Source organism: Poecilia mexicana, unplaced genomic scaffold, assembly GCF_051168715.1.
Source record: "Poecilia mexicana isolate PSO_F unplaced genomic scaffold, ASM5116871v1 scaffold_2, whole genome shotgun sequence".
Lineage (NCBI taxonomy): Eukaryota > Metazoa > Chordata > Actinopteri > Cyprinodontiformes > Poeciliidae > Poecilia > Poecilia mexicana.
The window spans coordinates 31,324,780-31,346,387 of NW_028263371.1; the positions used below are offsets into that span (position 1 = coordinate 31,324,780).

The window sequence follows — 21,608 nt, forward strand, 5'->3', positions numbered from 1 at the left end:
AAAAAAAAAAATTTTTTTTTCATTTTCTTGTGCTTTTCCAAACACTACACAAAAGATAATGACAAGCACATTATTTTTTAGCCATGATTCCTTTAAAGTAAAGCACTCTGTCATAATTAGGAATGCTCTGCATGCTTATTAAATCAGCATGAACCACTTCTTGGCAAATAAATTTGTTAAAAACCCAAAGCTGTGTTTCCGAAAATAACTTGTTTCTGATCCCGCTGAATTATGCTGCACCTCTCTTTACTCAGCGCAGAGTCCAGGAACTGTAATGCAGCTCATTAAGTTCGAGCAGTTTCACTCCTGAGAGCTTGCTATAAAAATAGCCCCTCGCCCCATTTGTGAAGCTCCAGCATTTCTGGGAAAAGAACTGTGTCAAAGAGCGAAGCCACTCTGATGATTCTGCTGACTCTTCAAAAAGTCCCAGAAAAGTGGAGCTTGAATAATAACATTAGAGAGCTATAAAAACCTGTTTGTTTTTGTTGTTGTTGTTTTTTAACCTCTAGAAATGAAATAATACCAGATGTCGGCGTGTTTGCAGGTCAGACACCGAGGTGACCGTCCAGTTCAGGTGCTGCTTCCTGCGCCCCGTGGAGGCGGTTCTTCTGCTCATCACCAGGTCTGCTTTCGGCCTCCGCTGCGCCACGCTCGCCTTCAACCTTAAGACGTGTGTCACTCAAATCATGCTGACAGTGAGTAGGATTCGTCATAGAAAGACTTTCAATCTGCATCTGGTAGTCGCGTGGCAGTCGTTACCTTATTTTTTTTATTTTTTTTTATTTTTGCCTGACTGACTTTCTACTTTCCAGAATTCAGTCCACTTGACTTCCCCGTGTTACCAACTCAAAGTGATAAATATGCCGCTGACCAACAATTTCAACAAAAAAGCTTGTTTCAGGTAAATAACTGAAGACGACCTGAACAACAGGCAACCACCCAAATATGACAGTGGCAATTTGCACGCGTGTTAATTGAGATATAACCCACAAAGTACTGGATTCAAATGACTGCAAAGCAAAGTTTTCCGGAATAAAATGATGCTTGTTTTGTTTGTTTAGGGTGGTCCTGGTGGAGACCTCCTTAAACCCTTTTGGGCCTGAAAACAAAAAAGACATGCCTTCTCAACAAAAGTCACCCAATGACAGGTGAGGAGCACTGCTAATACTTTCCAGAGAACTAAAACCAAGCACCTGATAGCCTCACATCAAGATTGGTGCAAAACACACACCGATTTAAAGTTCAAGAAAAACAACCTTCAGATGTTAATATGAAGGATGTGTAGTTAATCTGCGTTGATTAGCTTGTTTTCTTCCTTCATTGCTTGTTCAGAGAGAAGGAGAAGGGCACGACTTCCGATACGATTGGTGAAGATCAGTTTGAAGGTAAGCGAGAAAAGAAATACTCCACAACATAAGTACGATCCTGTGAACTGTTGCTTTATGCACAACGGAGGCCAAGCAAATAAAAACGGAAACATTTAACACCAAAAACCATACATATGTATAGCAAGTCATGGTAAATAACCGTTGTTGAAATGATGTGCTGTTTGTTCAACTGATTACCACAGGAATAAGATTTTGTACCTCATTCACTAAAGCAGTCTATGTATTGATCCAGCACTTTTCTCTTGTACTCTGCTGGCCTGCACAGACGGTGAAGCCATTGAGTTCCTGTGTACAGAGAGGAGTGTTTATCTGGAGCCAGGCCAGCCAGGCAATCTGCAGATCCTCTACTTGCCCTTCTTTGTAGGAACCAAATACTGCTCTGTGCTGCTGCTCTCCCCTCAGGTCTGAATTCATTTACTTTTTAAAAACATGTTTTACTGAAACTGTTGTTTCAAATGTCATCGGTGAAAGTTTCATAAATATTTTGGGATTTTGTACCGTTTGTATGCCGCCGTTTTTTTTTTTTCCTGAATCACCTCGATGTCCGCTTTAGGTGGGAGACATGGTGTGCATTGTGAAGGCTACATCAGAAATCCCGCTTCCTTCCCCTCTTCCCGCAAGGCTGACTTTAATTCCCGGGAAGTCTGGTAAGTCCTCAGGATTCCTCACATTGCAAGCCGTAACGTTCTTATTCTTCATCTTCTTTACGTGTTCTTTGTTGCTCCCGCAACAGACACGGGCGAGCCTTTCCTAAGCTTTCAGTGTAAGGTTGGAGAAGTTTGCGAGGAGGTGCTGCAGGTGCCTCTGGTTAACAAGCCTTTGGAGGACGCTCTAACTGTCTGGGCTCAGCACTGCATTGACGCTAACGAACGCAAGAGGCGGATTCTGACGCGCTCTTTGCGCAGCTGTACAATGAGAGCAGCCACTGCCACAGAGAAGCTCCTCAAATGTTTGGTACACAAACACACACACACGCACACACACACACACACACACACACACACACACGCACGCACGCACACACACACACACACACACACACACACACACACACACACACACACACACACTTAAAAAGAAGAGGCTTCTGCTGTGGGTTATTGATGTCATCCATGTTCCACTTTTGCTCTTATTCTCTTTGAATCAGGTCCTAGATAGTATTTACTACAATGAAGCGCTACAGTACAAAGTGGAAGTTTCTTTGCCGCATTGCTTCGATCTTCCCAAGACTGTTACCATACCTGTAAAAGAAGGCATAAATGTACAATGGGACACTTCAACAGGTACACACACACTCACACACACGCATTACATCTGCGAGTCAGTTGTCCACTTGGGTATCAAAACATGCCACCAGAAGAAACCAGAATAGCATATTGCCCTAAACCGGTCTTTCTCAAACTGTGGTTCCTGAACCACTGGTGGTCCACAGGCGCCCCCTAGTGGACTGCGTGTAAATAACCGTTTACTTGCTGTGACTTGAGCTGAAAGTGCGGTGCTACAGTTAGCTTGCCATGGGACAGCTTACCAAAGCTATTAAAAATTATTGTTTTTAATAATAGTTTATCCATTATTATTAAAGAATCATCCTAGAGCGAAAAATGTTTTTTTCCAAAGTGCCTTGTTTCCATTAAGGGAATTTATTTTTATAGTTCCAGTTTTAATTTTACAGTCAATCGATAAGCTAAAAGCAAAATTCCTCTCCTTTATTATGTTACATTTTATTTGTCCTACACTTTATTTAAACATGGGAGCCATCTTGAAGCGGTTTCAAAGGGTCGACTGAATGTGAATGAATAGAAGGAATGAGTGGCAGCTCTTACAATGAAACAACCAACAGGGGATGTTTATCTTGATACCTTTTCTTTTTAATCACTTAATATCTTAATTAGCTCCATAGACATTGTTCCTATAATTGGTTTTAGCTCCAGCCCAGACGTTCTGCTGCGTGTTCTTCCCCTAAGCTTCAGATTTCCTGTCTAATCGTTGATGGCTGCTTTAAGATGGCAACCAGCGTTTTCTGATTAGTTTGACCTGAAGGTGATCTTATTCCTGTTGTCCCTTTGCTGTACAGAATATCCCAATAATTGCCGTTATATAGACAAGTACAAATCTCAGAGGAATTCTTTTAGCCCCTTTTTTTATTTTAGATAAGATTGATGAGACTTTATACTTATTTATTTTTTAATTCTTTTTTTTTTTCTGAAATGTCAACAGTGTGTGACTGTGTGGACGTCCCACTGCGTTTCCAGGCACACTCAGTGGGGGAGCTTACCTGCAACGTGGTGCTAACATCCTGTTTTGATACCAGAGTGTACCAGCTCAAGGCATTCGTCACTCAGCGGGTATTCACAGGCCGATTTAAGTAACCCATGGCATTTCATTTGATTCAGTCCTAATCAGATTCGTGATATTATGTCATAGGAAAATGCAACTCACTTGGACTTCAGTTCACCAGCTCTGCAGTCAGTCACACAGCACATACCTTTGGTGAGAAGCAGGAAGAAATTCACCCGTATTTGTTTTGCTCTATATTGTGTTTTTTTTTGTTTTTAAGATAAAATTGAAAATAAAGTCAAAGTTCCCAAGGAACAAACAACAAACCAAATTCGCATCTTTGCTGCAGCTCAACGAGACTCTTCAGAACTGGAGTGTGCAAGCTAAAGTGTGCGGCGAAGGATTCTCAGGCCCAGACTTCATAGATGTGCCCGCAGGAACAAAACAGATCTACCCGCTCACCGTTCTTCCCACCTCCCAGTGCATTGCTACGGTAACCCTTTCATGGCTTTTCTTGTTGATTGATTTGTAATCAATGCCTTACGTCATCACGTTCACAACAGCAAGCGCCACAGTGCTAACAGGAGGGGCGTGAAATCATTTCTTTCATAATAGAAACAGCTGTAATTAAGTGAGCTCTGCTCTGAAAATTCCTTTCCTCTGCAGAAAATACGCAAAACCTTCACATGTGGCCATTGTATGTTTTCCTGCCTGTAGGAGCTTATCTATAAACATTACTTGCCCTCCTAACAGGGGTGTGGGTGAGAAAAACAGAAAAGGTTGCATTGGCCGGGAATCGAACCCGGGCCTCCCGCGTGGCAGGCGAGAATTCTACCACTGAACCACCAATGCTCACATTCTTATGCTGTAGAGGAGGAGCTGAAAAGCCACACAGACAGCAGACTCGGTTCATACTTCACAGATATGTGACGACTAGAATCTCTAACAAAGTGCCCACAACCACCTATTCTTAAATTTTATACCACAATCCTAAAATATGTCATGTTCTGTGTCGTATTCTTGTGTGACTGCTGCTCAGACTGCTTCCTGTTGCTCACGCTGTTTTTGTTTTTTCACCCCTCCCCCCACAGGGCAGGCTGTGCTTACACAATGAGTTTGACGGCACGGAACACATGTTTACCCTCAGAAGAGTGGGAGAGCCCCCCCTGCCGCTGGATCATATCGTGTTGTCTTGCCCAGTGGGGAAGACCACATACGCTGAGCTGGACATCCCAAACTACACTCAGAAAACCCTCACTCTCAGGGTACAGACCACCTCTGCACATACTGCTGCTGTTTTACACTAAAGTTGAACTTCTTGTCGCGCTACGACGACAAGCTGCAGTATATCATATTGTTGTATGTAAGAACGTTTTTTTTTTTTTTTTTAAATCATTTAATGTTCTTTATGTGTAGGCAGTGACAGACCTGCCGATTCTGAGTGGTAGCCCTTCCCTAGAGATTAACCCTGGACAAGGCTCTCCGTACACCCTGGCTGTGTCCCCTTGGAAACGAGGAGAATACACAGGTTATATTTTTTTCCTCTGCTGTGTGGTATATTAGAGTAAAACATCTTCATGTTCACCTTTTATGCTATGTTTTATCCTCTAATAGGTTGGCTGTAAATACAGATTTTTACACATTTGTTATTATTAACATTAACAGTGATAATAAGGCAGCATAGCTATTTGTAACTTTTATATTTGTAAAAAATAATAAAGGAGTGAAGCGTGTCAGTTCAGTCTGTCACTATGAAATTGGACAAACAGCGCCACCCAGTGGACTGAATTGTCTTGTCCAGACCAGAACTGAAACGATTATTTGTATTAATCGTGATTAATCGATTGCTGAAATAACCGTTAGCTAATTTAGTAATCAATTAATTGTTAACTGGAGTACATAAACTAAAAAAAGGCAATTTGTTGAAAGAGCAGCAATTAACCCAAAACTGTGCAAAAAATATTTAGCATTTAAGTTGTAAAAGAAAAGCTTTATATGTAAGTATGTTTTCCCCCAGACTTCTCAGATTAACTCCTACCAAAAAAGACTAAATGCCAAAACTAAACCAAAAGGTGCTTCCACAATATGTTAATTTAAAAAGGTGTGCAGATTTACAATCGCCTTTTAAATGCTTGTTTACTTAGGTTTTGCTCACCTCTCTTATTCTTTACCTCTGGATCTTAACCAGTTTTCAACCGAACCTTGTCTGTTTCCACACTTGTTATTAGACATTTCTGTGATTTTTCCAGTGTGTTCAAATGTTTTGGCCTCTACTTTTCATCCTTAAATTGAACTGAAATTAAAATCATTTAATCTTAAAGTAAGAAAAAAAGAAAGAAAGCTGACAACATGTTTGATGTTTCTTGCAGGCTCAGTATCATTTGTTGAACATGGTGACATGGATGAGAGAGAGAACAACAAAGGTAATGTCAGAGTTAACTATGTTATTATAGATTCAAAGTGCTTTATTTAGATCAATTTAGACCTTTATATAAGCAATAAACTTGAACTTAAACAAGTAAATTTTTTTGTCTTCAGGAAATTCAATTGGAAACTACATAGTTATTTTTTCACTTGTGGTAAATTGTAAACCAGAAGCACCAATCAAGGTCATTGATGTACAGTGTGTTGCTCAGGTAAGAACTAATAACATACCTATCTGCTAAGAAGCAGATACGAAAACCAACAAAAGCTTATAATAGCTAACAACAAATGTTGTAATAGATATGAATATTTTTGAATTTCTAGAAAATAGCTAATTGTGAATTTGCTAATATAACTAGGGCTAATTGTGAGATAGGTAATAATTGCTAGTAAACTCAAATAATGGCTTATGACCTTGCTAGTATTTGTTAAAGGTATGCAAAGTTTTCCCCCAGAAAACTTGCTAAGCTCAGTAGTTGGGGTGCCAGGACAGTCATTCATCCAGTGCTCTGCTGTGTTTTTCAGTTAAAAATGTTTAAAGTTGACAGGAAGTTTCAAAATATCACTTGACATAAATGTAACTAAATAAGCAATACTTAGCCTGATGGGGGCACAAGTAAAGCCTGGTGGCCCGCCAGGCTTATAATACACTGGGGGAAACCCTGGTATGGCTAATAATAACAGTGTAGGCAATAACAGCTAAGCTAAGTTATATAGCTAGTAATGTAGTTTAATTTGTAATGAGAAAAGTAGCTTAGATTAAATAGCTAACAATTACTAATCACAACAAAGTTAGCAATAGCTAGTATTGAAATGGTTGTATTTATTATTTATGACAATAATGGCTTGTAATAAAACAGATTATAATAGGGGGTTTGATAATGGCTAATAATGAAAAAGTTGGCAATGGCTTTTAATGAGGCTGCTAATGATAAAATGGCTAATAGTACATTTGCTATTATTATCAAATAATGAAAACACTTATGATGAAATAGCTAATAATTACAATATTGCATTTAAATAGCTATGAATAATTCATAACAGAATAGTGAATATGAGATAGCTAAATGGCTAATAATAGCTAATTTTGAGATAGCTAATAGCTAAAATATGTGTCTAGTGTTGTAAATTACCATTAGCCTGAATAGAGGAGCTGTGGTGTGTATGGTGTTGCTTTTGTAACAGAAAGGTACCAAAAAAGATATATTTAGTTCAGGTTTTTGATTCTGAGGCTTGCCTCCAATATAGGAAAACGTAACATTCCCTCTACACTTTGATCAAAAGATGTTTATAACATCACACGAGGAAGAAAGAACAGGTGTACTCTTTGAAATGTTTTCCTCCTAGAGCTCAGTTGCCATAGAGCTACCGGTCACTAACCCAGGAGAAGAGCTGCTGACACTGGATGTGTGCCTGGAAGGAGGCGATCTGACGGGGGCCAGTCGGATCTCACTTCCCCCACGGGGGACGCTGAGCTACAAAGCTACCTACTCTCCTGTCAGCGTAGGGAAGGGCACAGGCAGGTGAGGCTTGCTGCACTAATGCTGACCTCACCTCACTTTGAAGGACAAAGTAAAACGTTTCAGAATTAACTGATTTATGTGTTTATAGAGCCAAAATTTATCCCACAAATAAAAGAAAAGCCTCAAGTAGGCCTCTGGAGACACTTCTCAAAGATCATATTGAAGTCGGTTTAGCTGTTAGCAAATTATAAAGACATGACGATTGACTCCAGACTAGAATTTTCATTGTTAATGTTTGCAGTTTGTGTTTTTCTCCAGTGTGGTGTTCCAGTCAGAGCCAATGGGGGAGTTCTGGTACCAACTGGAGCTCTATGCTCTTCCTCCATCAGTCGTCACGCTCCCACAAGCTCAGTGTCATCTGGGCAAGTAGGTGCACACACACCAACACACACAGTACTGCACTAAGATAGGCAGGGCTGGAAAAAAAAATCCATCCCCAAGGTTTTCCATACCCCAGTATGTCTGTGAAACCTTCTTTTACAGTTTGCTGTAAATGCCATACCAGGTTATGATATATAGAAAGGAATCGTTTCAAACACTCATCAAATTTAGTACTGTGCAGTGACAATTACTATCCAATAGTAATTGGATGTTTTTTCCCCTCTAATTTCCAGAATTGAACTTCATTATAGATAGAGTGGATTGTAGTTGTAATTTTGATGATAGTGGCTAGAAACCCAAAATTTGGTGTCTCAGAAAATTATATTATTACATAAAGAAATGTAAAGCTTCTGAAAAGTGTGTTAAACTCAAACACCTAAAATACTGAGCTGCTGTTGTATGAGTGCTTTATTTATTTATTTATTTATTTATTTATTTATTTAATCAGGGGCTGAAGGTCGGTGAAAGGTCAGCAACCCTCTTAAAAATGTGAAGCCCTTTCACTTTGCTATAGTGGTGCAAACCAGGTGATCTGATCACAAAATGTTTCCACCTGCTATCAAAGCGTGCTCCACATTCATCCTGGCTAATGCTTTGTGATTGGATCACAGCTTTCTGCGCCAGATGTAGATAAACAGATATGACAGAGCTCATTGTCAGTGCATCTTTCCATACAAACACGCATACACACACACACGCAGTGAAGCTTTTAGACTCATTAAATTCTGACGGCTCAAATGGGATCCATCAGAATACACAAGTGCTCTGTATGAGTGGGTACACATGTCACATTGTTGGAACGTAAAACAAAATTTACCCAACAGAGACAGCTCATCCATGCACAAGAACCAGGACAGTGACGTTCCTTTAGTTTCCCTTACTACTAAAATAGCTCGACTATGTAAAAGATACTAGTTTCAGGTGTGCAAGGGTCGATATGCTGTTTTCAAAAATGCTGCTAGCTAGCACCTGTGATTCACTTTTAAAGTCGCCACAGTAACATTTGCTCACCTTGTGTTAAACAGCCTCAAGTTTTAAGTTGAAAGAAAATATCACAACTCACGTTGTGCACTAAAAGTTATCAAAAATGTTCCAGTTTCTAGTTGGTGTTGCTTTCATGTCTAAAATGCTTGATGTTTGGTTAATCCCAATTTTTTTCTTTTTTTCTTTTTTTAGCTCTATTAGCTGTTCCTTAATGCGCTTTGTTGATGTGTGTTTCAGATGGGTCAGAATAAACATTCCTCTGGTCAACCCAACAGCTGAAACACTGAAGCTGATTGTAGCTAACTCCAATCCCAGACACTACTCACTGGAGATGGATTCAGCAGAAACTGTTGGTGCCATTTTTATTATTTTTTTCTGTACAACACATTGTACAAACACAATGTTTTTAGGAAAAGTATCTTTCTTCCCCTGAAGGAAAGTAATCAGTCGATTCTTTAAGTGAATGTTTAGTTTGGCCGGTCTTATATTTTGTTTAGTTTGCCTAATTTATCATGCAACACTTGCTTTTTTCTGTTTACTATTCAATTACTAGGCAGTAATTGAAGTATTAAAGTTGTCTGTTACTCATTGTTGCCATAACAAGATTTTCCTTCATGCCCTTATTTTTTTGTGCATTTCAGATCATGCTGGCGCCAAAGTCATGCACCCACGTTGGTGTTCGCTTTAGTCCTTCATCCATTGGAGAGGAGAACCACCATGGAAAGATCTCCTTCACATGTTCTCAGGTGGATGCATCCAACACGTCTACAATACCTCGTAAAAGTGCTTATCCTCTTTTGATTCATGTTAAATCAACTCAAAGTATGGCGAAACATTTCAAAATTTTGTACAAATGACAATCTGAAAAAATATTCACACTTGCTCGGTATGATAACTTCTCTCCGTTTTGGTATGTTTATTGTGTCTCTGTTGTCCTTTAGTTGCAGGACTGCTGTGTTTTGTTGAGTGGGTGTGGCCTCAGGCCAGAGGTCGAGGAACCTTTGTGTATGTCCTGCCTGATTGGTTCCAGCACCTCCATTTCTGTTCCAATTTTAAACCCTACCGGTCACCAAGCCACACTCAACATAACTCTTACAGGTCTCTGGTTCTTCTTGCTCTTCCCAAGTTGTGACTTTGTCCCTTTTTTGCTGCAGTCAGGGGACTACTAAGACATCTCAATACTTTCTTTATGTTTTTATGCTTCAGCCGAAGACCCAAACGATGCGTCCAACTGCAAACCAATCAGTAACGAGAAGACCTTCTCTTGCACCCTGGATCATGCTGAAGGTTCTTCAACCAAATTGTTCACCATAGCTCAAGACCTACTTTTGCTCCTGTTTCAGTTTAAAACCAAAGACAGATTTGTACCTAATCCTACGGCCATTGCCTTGATTATCTTCTTCTTGGTTGTAGCTTTGCCGATCAGCGGAAGGGCAACTGTTGGTGTGCCAGTTGTGTTTACGCCTAAGACCATGGAGTTGCAGAAGGCCTGGCTTCGCATCACCATGAAGCCCATCAGCGGTCAGAACTCCACAGGGTTTGTTTCTGCTCAGTTTGAGTAACTTAGTCTGACTATCCAATACACTAATAATTATAGAATGTGCTCATATCTCTGGGATTTTAATGGGGTTTTTATTGGACCAAACAAAGTCATGATTTATGGTGAAGTGAAAGGATTGAGGGGTTGTGTGATGCATAGTGTTAGCTTTCTGCACATAAACTCCTGATAACAGACAGTGAGGTTTGTTGTAATTTAAAGAAAATACAGTTGAAACCAGATATGTATACACACCGAATGACACACACTTAAATCAGACCAGACGTCTCCTGTTTAGGGTTAGAAGGTCTGTTAGAAGCATCCAAATTATTTCTATTTCCTAAATGCCAGAAACCTTAGCAGGAGCATTTTTTTAGAGTTTTGTTTTTTGTTACTTTGCTTGAATTCAAAAGTTTACATAACCCAATAATTCATTTGAGAATAAATAACTTTGCAAAGCAAAAGAAATAATTGCAAAAGTTTCTTTAAATAATTTTTACCACTTTTAGGACGTATTTTGCAAATCCTGAATACAGCAGCATTAAATAAAACCTGTTAATAAATCTCTCAGGTTGAGTGAAGAGCTCTCGGACATATCTTGGATTTACCCCCTGCGCGGCATCCCGGTGGAGACTCCGATCGAGAGCTCCCCTCATACTGTTCTCCAGTGTGAAGTGGGGGGCCAGCTTGAAAGCACAGTGGATGTGCAGCTCACCGGGTATGTGCCAGGGAACCAGGAGCAGAGAGGGCAGCAGGGTGAGTTGACATAATTAGTTTTTGAAGAACGTAATGATGACGTTTTTCATACGTTGTAGATATTTTCACAGTGTGCAGCATTAAAACGAAGGCTTCATATGAAAGCTAGAACGGCGGTAATGGAGGATGATATTGTATTTATATCAAATGAAGTGAATTGTACATTGACTTGTATGTGAATGAATTGCATATATTTTACAACCTGATTAGTTCTGTTCTACCATTTCAAGTGTATTTAAATGTTTTCCTGATCAGAATGAGGATGAAAACTGAATATAAAGTATAGAAATGTATTCGCATTTCCAGATCTTTTCCCTGTGACATTGTCTCAGAAATCCATCCATCCATGTCTTGATTAAACTGAATTGACGGGGTTGCATTTTTGGCTCGAACCCCGTAACTCTTTGAGAATTAAATGCTCTGCCGCTAATCCGCCTCGCTGCTTCCTGCTCACAGGTCTGATGGAGGACTTTCTGTGCAGGGTGCATTCAGCCTCTGAAACGGCGCCATCGAGGCTCGGCAAATGTCTCTCCATTTCCATCAAGGTGGCAAGGAGAGATCCTGAGAGCGGCATCGTTATGCTCACCCTCCATCTGATCTACACTCCACGCAGGACGAGCAGGTAGCCGAATGCTAAACACGTGGAATCAAAACAAAGAGAAATGTGCCGGCAGCATCATGCTGTGGCTGTTGGAAGATCCTTAAAAAGTCTTTAAATGTCATAAATTCGTGCATCTAAAGTTAAAGTCTGAAAATGTCTTAAATTTGTTAGAAAAAAAAAAAGCAAGTTGGGCTTAAAGGCCACAGGTCTTAAATTTTGTGCTTGCAAAAACTAAGCTATGGAGTTTTCTCTTGGGATTTTTCTGTCAGTCCCAAACATGTACATTATGTTCTGTGTCTCGAGGCGATTGAGGCTACCGCTAACTCGCTGCTAACATACCTGTCCTAGACAGCTAGCTTTTCGTGTCAGTCATGGGTAAGTGTAAATTTACTACCATCGTCTTTGCCTCTGCCTCACTTCCGTCGCCAGTCCGTACGATGCTACGTTCATTCTTGGCGCTACTACTTTCAGAAATGTTCTTTTCAACATTTCTGTCGTGACGGTCTTGAAATTGTGGCACTTTGAAATTACATATTTTTATAGGGGGGGGGTTTGAATTCTCTCCTATTTGTTTTGCTCTAACATTTTCAAGAGAAAAACAAATTGGTAATAATTTTACTCTGATTAAAAATGAAAAAGTCTGAGTTTACGTCATCCACTTGTGGTGGACAGATCAAATTTGTAAAGTTCTCAAATTGCAGATTGCCCTTGGACCCCATTTTGGGAGATTGAAATTTTGCTCTCGTGACAACCCTACAACTAAATGGACATGAGGATAAGAAAAAAAAACAATCATAAACCTCAAATATAGCCTCTGTGGTGAGAAGACTACTCACCCCTCTCTGTGATGAAGCAACAATACGGCTCTTGAGTTAAAGCAGAAAAAACTGAACCACCTCTCCCTCCGTCCCTCCAGCGGTGTACAAATAACGGTTTATCTCCAACACTGTAGGCAAAATCTGCATTCATTAATCTTGGCTGTTCCTCCCTCAGTGCCTCTTCTTCCACCGTTTGGTCTCTTCCTCTCGACTGGGTGTGGTTACCGTGTTCATTTCTTACTGTCTGTATATGCTGACTCTTAATGTTTGTCGCAGGAAACTTTGCTGTGTTCACTTTGAACTAGAGGGGGAAGGCCGACTCATTAAAATGGCTGCCTGTGGTTAAACAACACTTCATCCCTTTAGGTTACACCCCCAGGGGCAAGAATCTAGCATTTACTGACGTTTATAAATGATGTCGGCTAATGAGAAAAGACATCCGTTAATAATGTCTCACATATTTTAAAAAATGTGATACGAGTTTAATATTCTGACAAACCAATCAGTGTTGTTTTTTTTATTATTATTACCTCGCCTGTCGGTGGTCAGAATGTTACGAATGATTGATGGTTTAAAAAAAAAAAAGAAAAAAAGCCGCCGGGAGGACTGCGACGCCGAGAAATGTAGAAACTCGTAATCTCAGCCTTTACTTTTCGTAGCGCGAGACGTCCTGCTGAGTAAATAAAGGATTCATTTATCAGCTTTAGTCTTCTGTAGAGGATCTGCAGAGTCCATTAATGAGGCGTGCGCCGGTAGAATCAATACCTCCAAGAGCTAATGACTTCGCCATCAGGAAATGACGGGAGGGGGGTTGGTGCCGCTAATAGGCTCTTCCATTTTCTATCTACATGTTAGATCTGGGCCGTAAGTGGAGATAAGGGAGGTATCAGAAGATCGGAGCCGGAATAGTAACGACCAGCTTAGAGGATTGTGTTTGTCCGAATAGATAGAAATCCTAGAAGATCAATTACAGTGAGGAAAAAAAAAAAAAAAAAACGCTATAAAAAAATCAAGACATGCTCATTTCTGTGTCAGAAAACCTAAACGATTTGGATTCCATTTTTGCAGCAAACTAATGTCTTTCTTATCACAAGCAGCATTAATCAGAAGAATCTGATATTGAACATATGAGCAGCGTTCTATGTTATCACTCAGACGTCGCACGTCTAGACATTTGAAGATGTCTGAAGTTAGAGTGTCTACAGAATCAGAATCTTTTATTATTGAAAAATAATGCATATATTTAAAAAAATATGTATATGCATATATTTAAAAAAAATCCCCTGCATGGTTCAGTGTTCTGCTTCCAGGCTTCAACCTTCAATAGACAGTAGAACAATAAAAGTGTAAACAGAAATGTTGCTTTCTTTTTACACCCGAGTGAATATTCCTCTCATTCAAAGGTTCTCAAGCGTCCTAGCAGTTCAGTCTTTGTCCGGCAAGATCTGGGAGTTTCCCTTGATTCTCATTGCTACGAAGCCTCAGGTTGACGACGTTATTCGTGTAGAAACCACAGAGATAGGGAGGACGTCTGCCGTGGGTTTCCGCCTGACCAGCACCACCAGGTGTGTACAAGAAATTTCATAAAAGTTCTACTCGTACCGAAAAGTTTGGCATTTTTGTTCTATTCCTGAGCTAAAACGTCTGCTACTTCTATTTTAAATGCTTTATTATGACACAAGTGCGCAGACCTTTTGAAAATAAATGTGGTAATTATCTCAAAGCCAATATTTGGTTTTATTCGCATTCAAGCAACCACGTATTTGTATTTCATCAGTTTCCATACATGTTTGCAGCCGTTCTTGCATGTGCGAGTAACCAATTGTTGTGGAGTAACCAATTCAGCGTCGGTTGCAGGAGGTCGGTGTCATTCAAAGCGACGTTCCTGCCAGGCAGCAGCAGCGAGTTCACCGTGGCTCCAGCCTCCGGGATATTGCCTCCTGCTGGGACAGCCGGAGCTCTCATCTCTGTGTTCTTCACCCCCACTGCAAGCTGCAAGAGACACAGAGCGAGGCTGGCCGTCCAGGTACATCACTTCCTGTGGGAGCGCTGATGAGGCGTTCACAAGATTGTTTACTCTTAGCTAGGGCTGTTGTAAACGAATATTTTAGTAATCGAGTAATCTATCGATTATTCTTACGATTAATCGAGTAATCGGATAAAAAAAAATTATAAAATGAAATATTGGTAAATCTGGCATAATACCGGTGTTACTATCAGATATCAATATCAGTCCAATTTTTCATATTTGAGCATCCCTAACAGTTGCTTTTTTTGTAGTTTAGAAAACTAACCTGTAACAATAATAGCTCACTTTCTAAGTTAACCAGAAGAAAAGTTATAGAAAAATCTGAAATTATATTGAATTTAATAACAAAGAGGCAGGCTCACAAATATGCTTATAAAAAATGTCTACAATCCGGCTTTTAGTTTATGTATTCATCTTCAGTGAGTTTAATAGATTAATTAAACTCACCTTGCCACCTAACCTGTCACGCTTTGGGTTTGAAAATACGGGAAATGCCGCCTGGAGTGGGAGGAGAGGGCGAATGAACGAACGTAAGATGGGGTGGAGGGGAGGAAATAGACCAGCGGACTGACGAACCGTTAGACCGGGGGACGAACACGGGGGGAAGCAATACGGGATATTTACCACACCTTCACTGGTCACACTCAGAAACTCATCTACCAGCCATGTACGATGCGCTCCGCCACCCGTTTCTTCAGACCGGGATATGAAATGTATTGTGCGGTTCCGTCGGTAAAGCTACATTTACACGGTAAGCAAAGCTACATTTACACGGTAAGCATCAGCTACTCAGCCGCCCGCCCTGTTCAGGCTATCCGCTCACCTCAGCGCTCTTCCTGCCGTTCGCTTTCAACCAGCAGCCCCGGAGGAGAAATGCTGCCGTACTCCAGGCATTCCCCCAGTCATTTTAAGGATGCTTATTGGTTCCCCAAAAACGATAAAAAGTCGGGCATTATCATCAATCAATAAAATCCCCACGGGCCAATCTTGAAGATTGGACTTTATGCCGCTGAGACTTAGCTTTTGTCAACAACTCAGAGGCGGAAGTGAGAGCTCCGCGCAACGCAAATGAAGTCCCGGCCGGAACACGGTGCGCTAACTAATAAAACATAAATTAACGAAGCTTCGAGGCAGGTAAATTTTCCTCGAGGAATTTTAGTAATCGAGGTACTCGAATCATTCGAGGAATCGTTTCAGCCCTACTCTTAGCAACACTGTAGGTTTCTTAAGTAATCCAGAAGCCTATATATATATATATAATTTTATTTTTTTTTATTTACTGTTTGAAAGCATTTATATGATTGTAATATCTTATATTTCATGATCTTCTGCTTTAGTGTATTATTGGATAGGAGAGAATTTTCAGATTTTGTTAAAATAATCTTGAGGTATCCAGAGAATATGCCTGACAGTAAAACTCTGACAATTTTCAGTTTTGGTAATTTCAGTATTTTCAGTAAAATAAACAGATCTTTGCTCCCAGAATCTTTTGATCGCAGAAATAAAGCATTTGCCCCCCGCCCCCGAGCAAAACATCTCTGGTTATCACTAGAAAACAAATGTCATGCCGCAAATATCGTTTTTACACCCGTCCTTGACTGCGGTTCTGTAGTTCTCCTGGAATCTTAACTGTTGGCTTCTAAACTCTTTCATTGCAGGCAGCAGACATGCAGTGGCTTTATGATGTGAGAGGGAAAACCCTGCAGGACCCCCAGCTCCTCCGTGAATCATCCCCCAAGAGCAGCTTCCCGGCTCCTGTTCCCCCCAGACGACGCCGGCGTAACTTTGTGGTCCAGAACCTTCGCGTTCCCTTTTTGGCTAACTCATCCCCTGTCAAAGTCAAAAAATAATAATAACAATAAAAATCCCACCCTTTCTTCATTTTAAATACAGATTTTGTTTGAATATTTTTCAGAAGCTGGCTGAATGTTATTGTATGTATTTTCACACATGCACATTCGTCACATCGTCTCTTAAATCACAAAGAAAGAAAGTTTTCTCGTCTTCTCTTGGCTCATTAGCTGCATGATGGTTCCCATCAGCAGCGCTAATTAGCTATTTCTCTCCTGATGCCAAAATGTATTTAGTCTACCTTGTGGGAAGGAAATTAAAGCTCAATCTGCCCGAAGTAATGTTACCCCAATCCTTTTTTCTTTTTTTTTTTGATTTAAGCGTTTCTTTCAACTAGTGCAAGGGAAAAGAGCTCCATCATTATGAATCTTGGGATAGGAATGGCACGTTTTGGCATTCTTAAAAAATGTTCACACTACAGTGTCCATGAACTTCCACACATCCAGCACATCTACAAATGTGTCTGCTGAATTATTATTTCCATCTAGATTCATGTACGGACTTAAATGAAATGATTTTTTTTTTTTTTTACGTTTCCTGTCCAGCAATGTGGCACACATTAAATTGTTGTTTTTGGGAAATTAAAATATGAGAAATATGTTAAGCTTTCCTAGAAGTTGCTTTGGGTTTAGTGTGTGTGTGTGTGGGGAAAAAGGTTTAAAGGGAAAGAAGGAGTAGAAGAAGAAAGAGATAAACCAGCATAGAAAGAACACAAGTCACCTGCCTGTACACCTGCAAAAAGAGAAAAAAGCCAAGAGTAGGAAGAAGTGAACACTTATCTAATCCACTACATATGAATATGTTTAGGGTAAAAAAAAAAACCCACAAGATTTAAAACCGTAAAACTTATTATCTTGTCTACAGATATCATATAAAATACTAGGAAAACACATTGAAATTAGTGCTTTGACGTAACAAAAAGTGAAAATGTCCAAGGGGTGAGAATAGTTTTGTCACTTGTATCAAATTAGGTGAAGTTTGCAAATAAAATTCTGCTTTTTGAGAAGAAGGAATTAGGCTAGGTACGACATACGATGGTTTCTCTACACCACAGGCATCATGTTGTCTTTCAAAACAAAAATGCCCAGCAGTTTTACCCAAAGCATGCCTGACGGCTCCAAGAAAAAAAACAAAAACATCTGCCATGTTGAAAATGTCATTTTTAGTAGACGACAATGGAATTCAGCTTTCAAATAAAAGAAAACAAACTTGAGTTTGAATAAAAAGATTAATAAAAAAAAAATCTGGTTAGCTACACAAACCCTCTTTGTGTGTCCGTGTACTGAGCTGTCCTGTGATTCACCTTGTGCCTTCGAAATTATTCACAAGGCAGTAACGCTCAGCTATGCATCCATTAAGCACCATCTGCAGTCGGCCAGGTTAAGAATGAACTGGAGGTAGAGAGAGAGGAGCACGACAGCCGACGGAGAGACGGGGGAAGAGAGAGCAGGGATATGGTTGAGTAACAGGTGACGGCGAGGGAGAATAGATGAGGGCAGCAGATAGAGCGAGCACTAAAAGCATCGGATTGGATGGATGTTGAAAGCAGGACTTGCTGTGCATGTATTTTGCATACCATCTGTGTGAGGAATCAGGGGTTTCGCTCCGTGTGTGTGTGTGTGTGTGTGTGGGTGTAGCTATAGGAACCAGAGCATCTGCTTGTGTCAGTGCATCGCTGCAGGTTTGAGCCCTTGTTGATTCTCATCCCCAGATGACCTGCTGAAACGGGCTCCCCCCATCCGCCGCCCTCTGCTGCTGCGTTGCCCCAGCAACAGATGAGTCAAGCCGGTTTGTAATTGGGGTCTGCCGTGTTCCCCTGCTGCAACAAGAGGTCATGTTAGAAGTCCAGTTTGTAATCACGACGAGCTGCCGAGCACCGACTCCCCAATATATGGACTCCATTAGTCCTGGACTGATAGAATAGACGTTTCAAAGGGACAGTCCATCCCCGACTACAAGGTACTACATCTTCATAACCTGTGATGTTATCTGGCAGGTTAACTTTTTTTTTTTTTTTTTTACATTTTCAACTTATAGCAATCCAGTGCAGGGCATGAACAAATTATGTAAGATCTGTAGCAAATCCAGAATGTTTCAACAGCCTGCTGGCCATTGTAGGTAGAGGGGGAAAAAAGGAGGAGTATATTTCTACTCCAAAAAAAGTATAAGAAATTTTCTAGAAAAAAAAGAACATTTCTGAGATTTATTGCAAAATTTCTGACTTCTTTTTTTTTTTTTTGTCAAAAATATATTTCTTTTTCTTTTCCGATCTATAACACCCTATCATAGAATACACCCACAGACCAGTTTGTTATCAAGGATTCATAGAAGGAGGCTCATCTCTCACTCATTTGGTTAAAACATATTTTCCGGACTAACATAAGCAAATAACAGGTATCAGTAAGCATAATATTGAATTTGGAAAGACATTTTATTAGGTATCATATTTCATCTCTCTGAATCCGTTACAGACGGATATTTTTGAAGAGCAAAATTTCCTCCCATACTTAATTGTTTTTTGGTTTCATCCCAGTCTCCTATGATTTTTTTTGTTTTTAAATATTAGTCTGTCTGTATTCAACTGCTGTAGCTTGGCAGAAAATTTATATACAAAGTGACCTTGAGACTATCTAGCAGACAGTCTGTCTTTGAGACTATCCTGTAGCCTGCAGGGACTCGAATGTTTTAAATGTTCCCCCCTCCATCATGGTGAAATCCTGCTTTACACCAGTTCTGAAAATTACATCTAGTAAACCTCCTGAACATGACATAAAATAAACACAACACAACTCCAATAGTCTGTCTTCCTAGGACAAGTTTTATTACTTTGTGAGGGATTCCAGATTCTCATCTGAGAATGAAATAATTCCACGTTTCAAACGACTTCGATGTCCTCTGACAGTGAAAACCGTACGAGGCCGTTTTCAAGTAATCCTTCTCGCTTCTCAGACGTTTCTGAATGGATTATCTACTTGGCTGCTTAATACTATTTCATTTTCATTTTGTCACAGGGAGTCCTATCCCCATACATCACTCACACAGGGATTCAATTAGCGTGGCGGTAATTAAAGGGGGATGGGGGGGGCCTTCTTTCTCGCTAAAAATACAAAGCCATTTGTTTGACTCCCTGTCAGAACAAAGAAGAGGTATCCATGTGTTGATCATTGTCACCTATTAATGTATGTAATTATACCAAACAACATATACTGCACATGCTTGCGTGGTTTTTAAGTTATGTAATCACTACTTTGAATTAGAAAGCAGTACAATGTCTAACACTGATCAGTGTTTGAATTTAGCATCTGTTCAGTTTAGCCTTCTTAACTTCTAGCTGATAAAAATACGACCGTCGGCTTTAATGAAACTTGTTCTTAAAACGTCCTGTTCATGAAGAACCTCGAATTCACAAAGTTTGGCCGTAACGTAACAACTTCTCTACACTACTCACTGAACAAGTGTTTAATGGCGTTTAAAGTTCCAAAACTTGAAAAATAAGCAAAAACCGAGTCAATCTGCGAGGGGCAAAAATACTTCTTCACACCTTTCCCTAATTGGTTCTTGCCGTCAAAGAGAAACGCCGAACCAGAGGAACATTTTTCATTGAACTCAGTCAAACGCCCTCAAGCGTATGCAGGGATGCATAGTGATGCACAACAAGCCCTGCGGTGTCCCAACACCAGATAGATGACCAGGAGTCCCGCAGCTGTCCACCCCTCACCTGTTAGCCTCAGCAGCCAATCGCACGTCAGCTCTGTTGTCCCAGCAAATCCACAGCCAGCTTCTTTGAAGTGAAATCTAATTATTACTGCTGCACTTCTCTGTGAACATTTCATGTGTGTCTGTTCTGTCTCTGGGCGTGACGGAGTGTGTGTGTGTGTGTGCGTGTGTGCGTGTGTGTGTGAGCTTGCACCTATCAAATCTCCCTCTGGTGAACATGACAGAAGTGAAGGGGGAGGAAGAAGAAGCCGCTTTCATCTCCTTACCTCCATTTGCTGCCTAAAACCTGAGCCGTGACACATGATGAATCTTTGTGCGCGAGGCGTTGGGCGCCGCCGCCGCCGCCTGTCGGAGTTGGCATTCTGTATTCATCGGGAGCATTTAAAGCAGAAAGTGTTTTTGTGTTTGAAGGGTGGGCTCTCGGCACATTTTATTGAAATCTCTGCAGCGTCATTTTGGGCGCTGACTACTTTAGTTGTAGCATCCTTTTGAAATTGTTACGGAAAACCCCGTGAGCTTTTCCGCACCCTCATTTTGTCACGCAGCAGTAACTAACTTTAATGTATTTCGTCGGGATTCTAGGTGGCAGACAAATGTCAGGTAGCACAGAGTTGTAGAAATGGAAGGAAAACGATTAATCTGAAAAGCTTGCGGTTTGTTCAAATGTTTTAACAACGGAAATAACCAAAGAATCGGCCAATTGCAGCATCGCACTTTATAAGTTGTCAACACAAGACTTTAAATGAGACTTCTTTGGACTTTGATGTCACTTTTTCATAAGCGGCTTGTCCTTCAAGAGAACCCGAGCCCACCAGAGCTTTGGATCTCATACTGTACTCTGTTTCGGTGACTGTAGCTGCGTTTCCATTAACCAAACCGTTGCATAAATTGACATTACGAAGATACATTTGCTCAAGGGAAACACACCGATTCACGTTTTTCAATAAAAAGCTTTTTGCGTTAGGATGAGGTGGTTGGAGGATGATGGCATCATTAAAAGTTGCGTGTCATTCGAACGTGTTGAATCTATACCTCAGAAATGTTCTCTGTTTTCTACATTGGCGGAATATCAACAAAGATTTGCGCACATTCGTTAACGGAAACGCAGCCGGTATCCGTCTTCAAAGCTCCTTCCCGGACCCGTCCAGAGGCAAAAGTTCCCTTAAACGTCTGCCTCCCGGTGACTGATTATCAGGTGCTGCTGGCCTGTTTACCTCGCCGTGCGTTTTGTTCTCATTTCTCATAAAGCTATCCTCAGCCAGCACCTGCGTCTCATCGACGAAGACAGATAGAGAGCTGGAAAAAGCTCAGCAGCAGGATAT

General features: G+C 40.5%; 1 protein-coding gene and 1 non-coding gene across 2 annotated transcripts in view; one reads left to right on the forward strand and one right to left on the reverse strand.

Annotated features, from left to right (window-relative positions):
* The window catches only part of LOC106924362 (cilia- and flagella-associated protein 47), a 32,985-nt gene extending 15,280 nt beyond the window's left edge, over positions 1 to 17,705 (forward strand). The window contains exons 41-67 of the mRNA XM_088014594.1: positions 545 to 695; positions 813 to 901; positions 1,062 to 1,148; positions 1,333 to 1,385; positions 1,654 to 1,790; positions 1,942 to 2,035; positions 2,122 to 2,342; positions 2,536 to 2,671; positions 3,606 to 3,733; positions 3,813 to 3,878; positions 4,015 to 4,158; positions 4,757 to 4,930; positions 5,082 to 5,193; positions 6,035 to 6,088; positions 6,204 to 6,301; positions 7,437 to 7,612; positions 7,871 to 7,978; positions 9,215 to 9,326; positions 9,619 to 9,723; positions 9,919 to 10,075; positions 10,184 to 10,264; positions 10,391 to 10,514; positions 11,086 to 11,270; positions 11,727 to 11,892; positions 14,093 to 14,254; positions 14,547 to 14,715; positions 16,377 to 17,705. Coding sequence (XP_087870720.1) covers positions 545 to 695; positions 813 to 901; positions 1,062 to 1,148; positions 1,333 to 1,385; positions 1,654 to 1,790; positions 1,942 to 2,035; positions 2,122 to 2,342; positions 2,536 to 2,671; positions 3,606 to 3,733; positions 3,813 to 3,878; positions 4,015 to 4,158; positions 4,757 to 4,930; positions 5,082 to 5,193; positions 6,035 to 6,088; positions 6,204 to 6,301; positions 7,437 to 7,612; positions 7,871 to 7,978; positions 9,215 to 9,326; positions 9,619 to 9,723; positions 9,919 to 10,075; positions 10,184 to 10,264; positions 10,391 to 10,514; positions 11,086 to 11,270; positions 11,727 to 11,892; positions 14,093 to 14,254; positions 14,547 to 14,715; positions 16,377 to 16,568 — 3,481 coding nt within the window. The 3' untranslated portion in view covers positions 16,569 to 17,705. The remainder of the gene's footprint in view (positions 1 to 544; positions 696 to 812; positions 902 to 1,061; positions 1,149 to 1,332; positions 1,386 to 1,653; positions 1,791 to 1,941; positions 2,036 to 2,121; positions 2,343 to 2,535; positions 2,672 to 3,605; positions 3,734 to 3,812; positions 3,879 to 4,014; positions 4,159 to 4,756; positions 4,931 to 5,081; positions 5,194 to 6,034; positions 6,089 to 6,203; positions 6,302 to 7,436; positions 7,613 to 7,870; positions 7,979 to 9,214; positions 9,327 to 9,618; positions 9,724 to 9,918; positions 10,076 to 10,183; positions 10,265 to 10,390; positions 10,515 to 11,085; positions 11,271 to 11,726; positions 11,893 to 14,092; positions 14,255 to 14,546; positions 14,716 to 16,376) is intronic.
* trnag-gcc (transfer RNA glycine (anticodon GCC)) lies at positions 4,447 to 4,517 on the reverse strand. Its single transcript has one exon. It is a non-coding gene; the product is annotated as a tRNA-Gly (tRNA).
* Positions 17,706 to 21,608: the final 3,903 nt, after the last annotated feature.